Genomic DNA, 12,552 nt, shown 5'->3' with positions numbered 1-12,552 from the left:
ACTACAACCTTAATCATGTGTTAGTTCACCTTTTTTAAAAGTTTTATATAGCGTGAATTCGACCTGAAGGTACTGGAGCACTTTGAACGAGCACCAGTCACATTACACAAGTTTAACTTGTTTTTTTTTTTTTTTTTTTGGCAGGCTGAGATTAAGTGGTTTGCCCAGAATCACAGGAAGTTGAGCCGACTCAGACTCGAACCTAATTACAGATTCGGCAGCTCTGGCCATAGCGCCACATCCTCTGCCAGTCGAACTATAATGGAAATGTTTTTTTTGGTGGTGAAAAACCTAGTAAATCGTTTGGACGAATTTCTATACAATGCACACTGTTTTAGAAAACAAAATAAGAATAATTAAATACCATACCAGGTACAGAAGTTGTTCTCAACTTCATTGGGTAACATACTGCAAAAATGTTCGTGCACTAGTATCACATTTAACACAAATTTAGTCGCCGAATGCCTCTAGGGGCACGAGCACAATCAACTGCAGATACAATGCTCCCCTGGGACAGCCCATCCACAATATATTCGACCCGTATTTCCACTGGAAAATGCAAGATGCATTGCAACAAATAGTCAAAGATGAAAGGAAGACCAGCAGCACCTTAGTATGTTTTGTCACATGTTTACTTTTTCCAGTGTGATACATTTATTGATTAGCAGGATTAGGCTGAATTCAAAACCATGACTCGAAAGTGCTTCTGCTATTCTATGATGCAGCTTTATGTATTATTACACTTACCAAAAAGACGAGGCATCTTTCATCTCTTAAAACATCTAATTTATTGTCTATAAAAGCAATGGGAACTTGTCACTCCTCAAGGCATCCCTCCTCTACTTTCAATCTGGACTACTCCCTTTTGTATAGAGTGATTGAAACGGGTCAACAAATGTAAACACAATTTTGATTTATGAAGCCCAGTATATGTTAAAATGAGGGACATGCTCAGGGCTCGGTTTTGCTCCTCAGAATGCTTGGCATACTTATCCCTCCATTCTAGCATTTGCTATAAAAAAAACTTTAAAAAAAAAACCCACAACAATGGGCTAACTTGCTGGTTTTGTTATTCTTTGAAATAAGTATGCACCTTTATGTACATGATGACTTACTATCCCACCACTTAGCTTCCCCCCCCCCCATTTTCTTATTACTTGATACCCCCCTACTCCACTAAACACCTTCTTATGCCTTTTCATCCTTTGCCTCGACCGATTTATAATTTTATATTGACACTCAGCAATATGTTATATCATGTCTGCATTACTCCAGTGTTACTAAGATTTAGCAGAACACTTTGGCTACATCAAATAGAGCTTTCCTAAAATTACTACTTTAGACAATTAAACTGTATTTAGCTTTCAAAAGGAAAAAACACAATTACCTGCTTTTTGACCAAACGACAACTCATGATTTTCTCAACAACAGGCCCTTCGGTATCCATAGATTCCTAAAACATTAATATTCCCAGTGACAAAATTAATATTACGAAATTATACTTTGTCTATTCATATTGTACCTAAAATATCAATATAATTTAGCATTTCACTTGACAGCTGCAAAAAGATTTATTTGTTAAAGAAAGATCATCATGTTTAAATTAAGATCAAGTGATAGGGTGAAATTCAGATATAAAAAATATGCCTCTTTGCTCTAACATTTGTGGCTATACTGAGGTTTTTGGGCAGGAGTCGCATATACAAACGCACATTATCCTGAACCATAAGCCAAAACACATTAAAATGGTTCAGAGGGATAAATGCTAGTTATTGACATCACAATTTCTTACCTGTAGGTAGTTTTGCAGCTTGAAGAATTTTCTGGATTCACATGCTATGCATTATTCCACCATCTAGTGGTCCAATTCTCCTGTATTTTGTAGTCCTTTTTTTTGTTTGGTGGCGGGCACTGAAGGTACCTCCATTTGGTGATGTTGTCCTGCTTCCTCCCATTTCAGATTCTTTTTTTTTCCTGTCCCTTTTTTGTGTTCTCTTCCATCTACCAGGTGGAGGTGGGTGGGTCGCTGGAGAATCCAGAAAATTCTTCAAGCTGCAAAGCTACACCTTTAGGTAAGAAACTGTTTTGCAGCATGAACCTTTCCTGGATTCACATGCTGTGCATAGATTTCGTAGCAGTCTGGTCTTCTAGTGGAGGATGGGTTGAAGATGGACTTAAATTTGAGAATAAATGTTTTAATACCTTCTGACCCACCTGAGCTTCCTTGCTCATTTGGACGTCGATGCAGTAAAGCTTTGTAAAGGTGTGCGTGGACGCCCACATAGCTGCCATACAAATCTCTTGTAATGGTGTGTTTGCAGGAAAGGCGAGGGTTGCTCCTTTCTTCCTTATGGAGTGTGCCTTAGGTTTTGTAGCCAATATTTCTCCTTCCATTGTGTGGCATATATGTATTGTCTCCGAAATCCATCTGGCCACTGTACCCTTAGTAACTGGCTTTCCCGTTCTGTTTTCTGCAAATGAGATGAATAGTTGCTCTGCTTTCCTACATGCTTTTGTTCTCTCTATATAGTACATTATCGCTCTTCTACCGGCCAAAGTATGCAAAGCTCTCTCTGCTTGATCCTTCGGGTTTTGGAAAAAACTTGGCATTTGTATAGTTTGATTCATATGGAACAGTGAAACTACCTTTTGCAGAAACTGTGGATCTGACCTCCTAACAATTCTGTCTTTATAAATTTGCACATATGGCTCTTGTATTGCAAGAGCTTGTATTTCGCTCCCTCTCCGAAGTGACGTTATAGTCACCAAAAAAGTAGTCTGTAAGGTGTGCATCTTATTTGAAATGCTGTGTAATAGTTCAAATCCTGGGTTCATCAACTGTGCTAACACCAGGTTAAGTTTCCGATTGGGTGCAGGTACCTTACTTGGGGGTGCTATTCTTTTTGCCCCTTCTAAGAAGTGTTTTATTACTGGTGCAGTGAAGAAACATCTTCCTAAGGTACCCCTTGAGTAAGCTATTATTGCCGCTAGATGAACCCATAGAGAACTAAGTTAACTTACAATCCATTAGGTGTTTGAAGTATCTTAATACTGTTGATTCCTTAGTGTTCGTTCTTAGCAAGCCCCTTTTAAGACACCATAAGGAATATTGCTTACATTTTAAAAAACAACATCTTTGCGTTGTTGGTCGTCTTGCTTCTCCAATTACTGTCATAATCTTTTCAGATACTTTAGGTGTCGAAATCTGTGCTTTCAGGAGCCAGGTTGCTAAGCTCAGGCCTTCTGGTTCCAGGTGTAGGACTATTCCCCTGCCCATGGAAAACAGATATTGTTGATTTGGTACCCTTTGAAAACGTCCCCTTGCCAAATGGATTAGTTCTGGAAAATAGGTTTGCCTTGCCCATTGAGGTGCATTGAATATCAGCATCATTCTGCTCCTCTTGCATTTGGTTATCACCCTGTGCAAGAGTGGTATTGGAGGATAAGAGTACTCAAAGGTCCCGGACCAATTTATCGCCAGTGCATTTCCCAGAGACTGGTGGTGAGGTCTTGATGCGAAGCTTTGCCATTTTGCATTCTCTTGGGTTGCAAATAGGTCGATTTTTGGCGTCCCCCCATTTCTACAAGATTATTTTGAGCACTATGTGATTGAACTCCCATTTGTGTGAGTAGGACACTTGTCTGCAGTGTTTGTCTGCCTCCGAAATGTCCTTCCCCTGCAGATGTATTGCGGTTAATAATATTTTCCTTTGAATGGCCCAATTCCACAGTTCCTGAGCTAGATATATGTGGGGATTGTGTTTCCCCTTGCTTGTTGATGTGAAATATTGTTGTAGTGTTGTCTGTTAGTATTAGCAAAGATTGCCCTGATAACTGCTTCTAAAAATATTTTAAGGCTAGGAACACTGTTTTCAGCCTCCCCCTCCTTCAGAAGTCCTCCGACCTTGAATGAGTTCATGTGGGCTCCCCATCCCATATGCAAGGCATCTGTTACAGTTACTGAAGGAGTTGGTTGTTGAAATGTCCTTTCCTGCATTATTTTTGCTCTGTTACACCATTTTATCTCCGTTTCTACTCTTCGCGTGACAACCACTAGATCTTCCCAACTCCCCGTCACTTGTGACCATTGAGTTTGAAGCCATTCCTCTAATGGTCTCATGTAGTCTCACATATGATATTAGGGGAATTAATGAGGTCATCTTCCCCACTGTCCTCATTGTCAGAGCTTGTCCCTTCTGGTACTGGTGAGTCTTTGCCATCAGTGACTGAGTTCTCTTCTCATTTGGAAATACTTTTCCTTGAAAGGAATGTATCTTGCTCCCACTACAATCTTTTACTGTTCTGGCTGTGGGGATGATTTCTCTATGTTTATCGAGAATTCCAAAGTGATTAGTGTTTTTATTACCTTTTTTACGTGATCTTTGCATTTTTCGTTTAAGAATCTGCTCTCACCAGCCAATCGTTTAGGTAAGGGTATACATGAATACCCTTTCTTCTGAGATGCACTGCTGCCAAGCACTTTGTGAACACCCTTGAAGTAGATTCTATTCCCAAAGCCAGTACTTTGAACTGATAGTGAAGCTTGTTCACCTCAATGCATAGAAATCCTTTATGGCATTCACTGATGGGAACGTGCAAGTAAACATCTTTTAAGTCTATACTTGCCATGAATCCCTATAGTATATAGTATATATCTTGCAGTGTCGTCACCTTGATTTTTAAAAAAAAGTTTTTATTAACTTGTTTATGAACCTTAAGTCTAAAACTGGACAAAGTGAATAAAAAAAGTATGTTAAATAGTTCGCCTTGTTGATTTCCTGTCTTGGTACCCTTTCTCTGGCGTTTTTAAAAAGTAATTATTCCACTTCGAGGCGCTGTGCTGTTTCCTCCTTGGTGTGTATTTATCTCCTTGGTATCTTTACTGATTAAATGTTTACGAATTCTATGCAATATCTGTATAGTATTACATTTAGAATCCACTTGTCTGAAGCCATGTTCCTCCACCCCTGAAGAAAAATTCTTAATCCACCCCCTATTGGTGTTGCATGTAGGTATGAATAATGTTTGATGGGGTGCTTATGCTTTTTGCCTCTCGGTGATAGTACCTGTGCAGGGCTTGATGGTACCCCTGAGAGGCTTATTAGTGTGGAGTCACTTGTGAGTGGGGGTTGATCCTCCCCTGTGGGGCTGTCCCTTCCTCTGCCTCTCCCATGAAATGGATGCCTGCTCTGCTATCCATGCTGGGATCCCGTTGACTGGCTTGTTCCCTGAAAACTTGCATTTGTGTTCCCCATCAGGAAATTTCCCCTTCCGACAGGTCTGTGTGATGGTGTTGCCCCTGTACGCATTCCTCCTCAAAACTGCAGGGTGACCATCGATTTTGCGGTCTTTTAATCTTTCTTTAATTAGTTTAGCTTGTAATTCACTGATCTGCCAATACGTTCTCCATTGAATGGGCACCTGAGGATGTTGGTCTGCACATCTGGTTTGAATCCTGAGATTGTTAGCTATGCATGCCTTTCTGAGGGTTACTATATATCATCATTTGATGGCTGGATGTATCCGCTGCATCCAAGACCGACTTCAGTCAGAGTTGGCAATGCTTTTTCAATTATCTACCAGGTGTACAGCCCTCTTCCTGTTCTGGAAGGTGCTTCATTAGCTCTCCCATTACCTCCCAATGCTGGTGTGCATGTCATTTTAAGAGCGCATTTGAGTTGGCAATGCGCCACTGGTTAGCAAGGCTGCATTCCACTTTCCTCCCAAGAGCTCCATCTTCCTGCTCTCCTTTATGGGAGTGGAAGGCAATTGTTGTTGGTATTGTTGGTACATTAGCTCTCTTTGTTGCTGTTGAGAATGATAGTCTCTGCTGTTACTGGCCCTTTAATATAAGCTGGATCCTTCGTCAAGTTCTTATATTTTGTTTCTTAGCTCTTGGGGTGACTTCCTCTGCAAGTGGCAGGCTCCTGAAATGCTTCCCTTCTCTGGTACAGAACACTAGGGCGCATCGGTAGAAATTGATTTCTTGCATGTGCTGGGATTAAAGTCTCCAAAAGAAAGCAAGATTGCGGCTTTTCTTCTTCCAAGTGGACACCACATTTATCAACCGCCTGTTTGATGGCTTGAAAGAACATACCCATGTCATAAGGGGGAGAAAGCCTTGAAGGGTAAGTGTCCAATCTTTCCTCTGGGGAGTCCTTCCATTGGTCTGTGCATTCGGTTTCTGAGCTTTGGAAGCTTTCCATAAGTTGGTCCTCCTCTTCCTCAATGAAGGCTTCCTCCTCCTCTTCTTGAGGCGCTGGAGTCAGTGCAGGTTCCAATTCCTCAACACCCTTGTCTCCAATTTCCTTGTGTGCCAAAGCCTTTTGTGGGATCCAAAAGCCACCGAGACTGTGTTCAAACTCCTTTTTCTGGAGGTGTTGAGCGATTTCGTCCTCCAGTCTTTCGCTTCTTTTCCATATCAGCGATACCTTCTTCGTGGGCAAAACTGGATTGCTTCCTCTTGCTTTTCCGGAGGATCTTTCCACAAAACTACGTCAGACTAGCTTCGGTGGTCATGTTTTGACCTGTCCCTTTTCAACGTTGAGGCGTCTTTATCCCATACGTCCTTCGATGGCTTGGGTTTTTTGGGAGTCTTTCCTCCACTTGATTTCCCCTCGAGGGATCTGTGGGAGCCCTCTCTAAGAGTACCTGCTGGTGGCAGATGTTTTGACAAAGCGGCTCCCCTTGCTGTCCACTAGTCCGTTTTCTTGGACTCCGAAGGTCTCTTCTCCTGCTTACTCAGTGACTTTGTCTTCTCTTCACTAGAGAGACCCAAGTCCCTCAAAGATGGCTTCGCCTGCTGGCTTTACATGTTGGAGTGAGCTCTTCGGTCCCTCCCTTGCCATCAGTGTTTTAAGTGCAAATGCTGAGCTTAGTTTGAAGTCCTTGATCTTGCAGTCGACAGGAAGGAAGAGGTTGCAGACTGGATGCGTATCCTTCTGAGCAAACAAGTGGTGTCAGTTCTTACAAAACTTGAATGGAGTTTTCTCCATCTAGGCCCTTCAGTGAGCCCCCTAAGCAGGCATTCTCCTAAGTTTGTATCAACTTGTTGAAAACTTTCCTCTTTTAACGTCCTCTCCAGTTCCTGCGTCGGTGTTGTAGGGAAATCAGGTTACCTTTTCAGTTAAGTTTTCACCTTTTTGACACAATCTTCTTAAATGTGCTGGAGATCCTTCGGTAGGCTTCCAGACCCAAAGGCAGAAAAAAAGAATCTGAAAACAGAGACCAAAGGTGGGAGCTTCTGGAGGAAGCATGACAATGTCACAGGGGACACTAAATGGCGGTACCGTCGACACCCACCAACAAACAAAAAAAGAAAAGAACCACTACAAAATACAGAAGAATTCCAGACCCAACCACTAGATGGTGGTATAACGCACGGCCTGTGAATCCAGAAAAGATTTACTCTGCAAAACTGCTGGTTGCAAGTTCAAATCCCAGCAAGCCCAAATTCAACGCAGGAAGATCAACCATTCCACGGACCCGGCCAAAGGGCATTAGAGCACTTCACAACACGACCAAACTACCTGCACATTTTTCTGCCAAAGTCAATAAACTGTCATTAATCAGGTAGCAACACCTGGTATATAAGAGAGGCAAACATAAGGTATGAAGCACAACATTTAGCCATCATGTCTAAGACACATTACTGTCACCTGACTGGGCACTTCCTGAACTTGCCTACAACAGAGAAGTGGCTTGCCCACAGCTAAAATGGCTTCATGAAGCCAAACTTCAAATTCTAAACCCACTCATGGGCCCGAATCCAAGCTAAGCCCACATTTTGCACCAGTTTGGCAGTGAAAGGACTGTGCATGTCCTGATGAATATATTGTGGAGATTCAGACTGGGCGCAGCTCGCTTATCAGCCTGGGCGCAAGCCAGAGGCAGGTAGGCCCTCCTGTGTATGCTGGAGAGCCCTAGAGGCCAGGCTATGACAGGGGCAGCTGGAAAGTCTGGGCCCACCCACACTTCTCTGCCATGACAGAGGAACCAGAGGGGAAGTTCTGGCCACTGCAGCAACACCATGTCCTCTGGACTGCCCCTAGGCCTTTACACAGCAAGAGGCCACAGAGTGGAAGGTGCAGTTCGTAAGACTGCGCCATTGCGAGTGGCCTGTGCCAGCTTCAGAGGTTGCAGCACCAAGCTTCCTAGCGTGTTCCAATCAGGCACTTGAGGCCCAATAGTTGGGAGGCTGCATGAATTTGCTGCTCAATGCAGAGGCAGCCTTAAGTAAACTGCCAGCCAGGACTCCATTGAATTGCCCTCTAGACTCCACTGCTCTTCCATTTACCCATCTCCCTCTGAAATGGCTGGGGGCTGTGACCCAGGGAAATATGGAGAAGAATGACTCCAAAAAGCACAAGATTGTTTTCTAAAAGTAGGCAGTCCTCAGCCAACAGGCGACTGGTAGTGGCACAACCACAATGTGGCCTCCGAAACAAACATCCTGCTAGAGGTCAGGATATTGATTGTTACCTCTAGACTGGACAGGATATCAGAACTTCTTGACTGCCAGAATGAAAGGCTAGAAGGGGCTGGAAGAGACTTATCAGACCTGGAGGATGACACAGGTGCCACAACTGCAAAAGAATTGAAAATAGAGACCGCTTTAGCACTGATCACCACCAAAATGAACACCTGGAGGTGTGTTCCAGGCATAACATTTGCATCACAGGAGTTCCAAAATCCACAAACATGGGGTGACCAGAAAAGGTGCTCATTCCAGGATTCCACAACTTTATTAGAACTGTTCCCGCTGGAGTGTGTGTGTATATCGCTTGTGGGCCCACAGAGCACAACCTGAGCATCACCACACCTGCTGATTGCAAGGTTGCTAAACTTCTGTGACAGAGGCTGCACAGTGACTTTTCCATCAGGGCTCCAATACCGCCACATGCCCTGACTTTACAACAGCAGTGCAGGAGGTCAGAAGTAAGTTTGATGCATTAGACCACTTAGAGCTCTAAAGGTCTCATGTATACCATGCTCTACCCAGCAGGTCTAAAGCTGGACCTAGACGGCAAGATACACATTTTAAATCCAGGGTCTGCACCAAGCTCCTTAAGACCCACTTGCCCAAAAGACAACTCAAATGTGCACTGGAGAAGCGACTAATCCGGCCCACCAGCCATGGACGACATGAAATGAACAATACTGGAAGGCCACCTGCGTTGTCCTACAGTACGTTGCTACAACAATGTGGGTAGATTGTTCCTGACTAGCCTGCACAACCCTCTGTGTGGGTATCAAAAAGGAGTGCAGGGCATTTACATGGAAGCCCATGTTTTCGGGACCGGGTGGGAGCAATGTCCTGCCCACTGCCTCAGGTACATGCCTGCTGATTCATTTTAGTGGCTTTATGCTAAATGCACAGCATGACAGTGCAACTCTGGGGCATGTGTTATGTTGTGCGGTTCAGCTGCGCCCTATAGTGTGTAGCACCGTGGTATGTCTAATTTGGTTTCTTTCGGATCTGGATTGGTTGTCTGGCACCGAAAGTGGGGGGGAAGTGTACACCTGGGGGGTTGGATTTAGGACCACATAAGCAACTATTTTGATCAGGTCATGAATGCATCACTCATACAAAATTCACACACCAACATGTGCGACTGGTCACACAGACAGCACGAAAACATTGTCCCACACAATGTAGTTGAAACTCCTGTCCAGGAATGCCCAGGGTGTAAACAACCCCCAAAAGATACGTAGTCGTAGCTGACTGCTGGAAGCCCACAGAACCGCATCCATAGATGTGCTCCGGGAGGTGAGGGAGATGTGTGACCCCCTAAGACGTTTGGGTTGAAAACCAAGCATTTAAACGGGTCTTCACCTATTCGCACTCTAATGACATCCTCTAGGATAGACTATTAGCTGTTATCATGGATATCAACTCCTGGGTACAAAATATAGACTATATGCCCAGAGCCCTATTCGACCACTCCATAGTGCTTCTCGAATGTGCAGTCCCACAGCCAAAGAAGGACTTGATGAGGAGATTCCACACTGAAGGATGCACGATCACATCTTTCAGGACGACATATGCTCTGCGACTGTTGAATACTCGGAGTTAAATGAGAGCACAGTGCAGGACCATGCCATTCTGCGGGATACATTTAAGGCTTACATCAGGGGCATTGTGCGATCAAGACTGGTGGGCATACTTAATGACAAAGGCTCAACCGGGCTCCACTGAAAGGGAGACGGGAGCACTTGAATCTAGGGCATCCATGATCACTCTAGATACACACCTGAAACAAAATGAACTTCTGAAGAAATACAGAGGACTGGCTGGCAGGGAGATACTATACTTAGGCAAAAATGCCCAAGCACATCAGTATGGTGAGGGTGAAAGGCTGGGTCGGACACGGGCCTGGTTGCTGAGGCTCAAGAGAAGGCAAACCAATACTATGCAGCTGGCCAACATGGCAAGGCAGGTCACCATGACGCGTGAGAACACTGGTCTAGTACTATAAGACACTACAGTATACTGCTCCCAATTATGAGACAGCCACAATGTGATTGAAGACTATCTCGAGGAAGTAGCCCTGGTCTGGCTTGAAAACAACCATAGATGTTTTCTCACTGAGCAGATACAGGAAGATTGAATCATGGCAGCGGTGGAGAGACTTGAAGGTGTGAAAGTCTCCAGATCAGATGGTTTCCCATCCGAGTTTTACCAAGTATACAAGCACCTTTTGGTACCCCACCTACTGAAGGTCTATGAAGAAGGAAACCCTCCAAACTACGATGTGGGACACCATAATGACGGCCCTTCTAAAACTGGGAAAGGACCCTCCTTTGTACCATCCACTATCCCTCCTTATACCTAGATAAATTCCTGGCTAAGGTTCTGACCAACTGACTCGCTTTTAATGGAAGAGTTTGTCGTCCCTATACAGGCGGGCTTTGGTCAACCACCTTGAACTTATACTATGTCTCTGGTCATGGACCTGGTGCAGTCAGACATGGAAGTGGCCCACCACCTTACTTTTACGCCAAGAAGTCTACTGATTCACTGGTATGGCCTTTCCGTATGGCAAAAAGAGATTCAGCATCCCAGCTCCGTTCATGCGAAAGATAATCCTGTTAAACTTCACCCCTTGGGAGCAAGTACATGCTTAGCAACAGTGCCATTTTCCATCCACATTAATACAAGGCAGGGTTGCTTGCTATCCCCCCCTGACTCCTATTGTTCATACTGGCAGTTGACACCCAACCCCTGCCCCTTATTGTTCATACTGGCTCTTGACACCCCAAACACTGCCCCCCCCCCCCCCCAAACTGTTCATACTTGCGCTTTACACCACAAACCCCACTATCCACCGAGAGGCAAGCCACCTCCGAAATATCCCCATGCATAGCGGCCTTCGATTTACTAAGGGATGCCTTAAACACTCCAAGTACACAGGCAACGTTCTCTTATTCGTCCAAGACCACAAGGTCAATATGCGGTCACTGAGTTGGAAAATAATCAAATTTGGTGGGATATCGGGGTTGAATATCAACTCGGACAAGGCAGAGATGTTCCCCCGCCTGACTCTGCCTATCACTGAAGTCTCCTCTATGATGGACTGATGACACAAATATTTGTGAGTGAGCCTGCACAGGAGCCCCAGTATGGTCCTCCAACTGAACTAAGGCCCAGCAATAGGCAAGCAGGGAAATCAGGTGAAATTGTGGTGCAAATTGCCACTATCGCTTACGAAATGCATAGCCATCAAAGTGATTGGCTTACCAAGCTTGTACACTTTTTTTTTTTTACTACTATTCCCACTCTGCAAAACAAGGCCTTTCTCCGTAAACTAAGATTATTGAATCAGGTGGATCTGGGCAAACAAACAGAAAATAAGTTTCAATACAATGACATTACCCTATGTGAGGGGTGGCTCTGAGGTGCCAGATGAACGAGTTACTTACCTTCGGTAACGACTTTTCTGGTGGATACATTAGCTACCTGTGGATTCCTCACCTAATGAATACTCCCATGGCGCCAGCATTCGACGGAAATCTTCTTACTAGTCTCTGCACGTCGACGAGGACGTCACTCTAGCCCACGCGACGCCGTCTGACGTCATACAGGCAATAAGAGGTCCTCGACGACGTGCGGACGTCAGTACCAATCATTTTTTACGTGCATGAGAACAACCAGGCAATGCAATGAAAGAGCAAGGCAACATCCCATTACATTGTAAAAATACACAACATTGCATGAATAACTGTAAACCTTTTATATATATATATATATATATATATATAACTCTCTCTTTTTTTAAAAATATATACACATCAAGTATATACACAAAGATATATACATATATATAAATATAATATATACAACATCTATTGCACCCTCAAAGACCAAGAGGAGCGTACTCAAGGATTACTTGGTAAGACCAGAAAGGCAACGGGGAGGCGGGTGGGACCGTGAGGAATCCACAGGTAGCTAATGTATCCACCAGAAAAGTCGTTACCGAAGGTAAGTAACTCGTTCTTCTGATGGATACAACTACCTGTGGATTCCTCACCTAATGAATAGAGTCCCAAAGC

At 44.1% G+C, this 12,552-nt stretch overlaps 1 protein-coding gene across 4 annotated transcripts in view; it reads right to left on the bottom strand.

Moving 5' to 3' along the window:
* The window catches only part of CHD7 (chromodomain helicase DNA binding protein 7), a 552,230-nt gene that overhangs the window by 167,319 nt on the left and 372,359 nt on the right, over nt 1–12,552 (bottom strand). For all 4 annotated transcript variants that reach the window (XM_069220233.1, XM_069220235.1, XM_069220234.1 and 1 more), the window contains one exon: nt 1,388–1,453. In XM_069220233.1, the coding sequence (XP_069076334.1) occupies nt 1,388–1,453 (66 nt within the window). The remainder of the gene's footprint in view (nt 1–1,387; nt 1,454–12,552) is intronic.

This window comes from Pleurodeles waltl, chromosome 2_2, assembly GCF_031143425.1.
Source record: "Pleurodeles waltl isolate 20211129_DDA chromosome 2_2, aPleWal1.hap1.20221129, whole genome shotgun sequence".
Classification (NCBI taxonomy): Eukaryota; Metazoa; Chordata; class Amphibia; order Caudata; family Salamandridae; genus Pleurodeles; species Pleurodeles waltl.
Note: the sequence above shows the minus strand (reverse complement) of the source record. Positions and strands in the feature narration are given on the sequence as shown.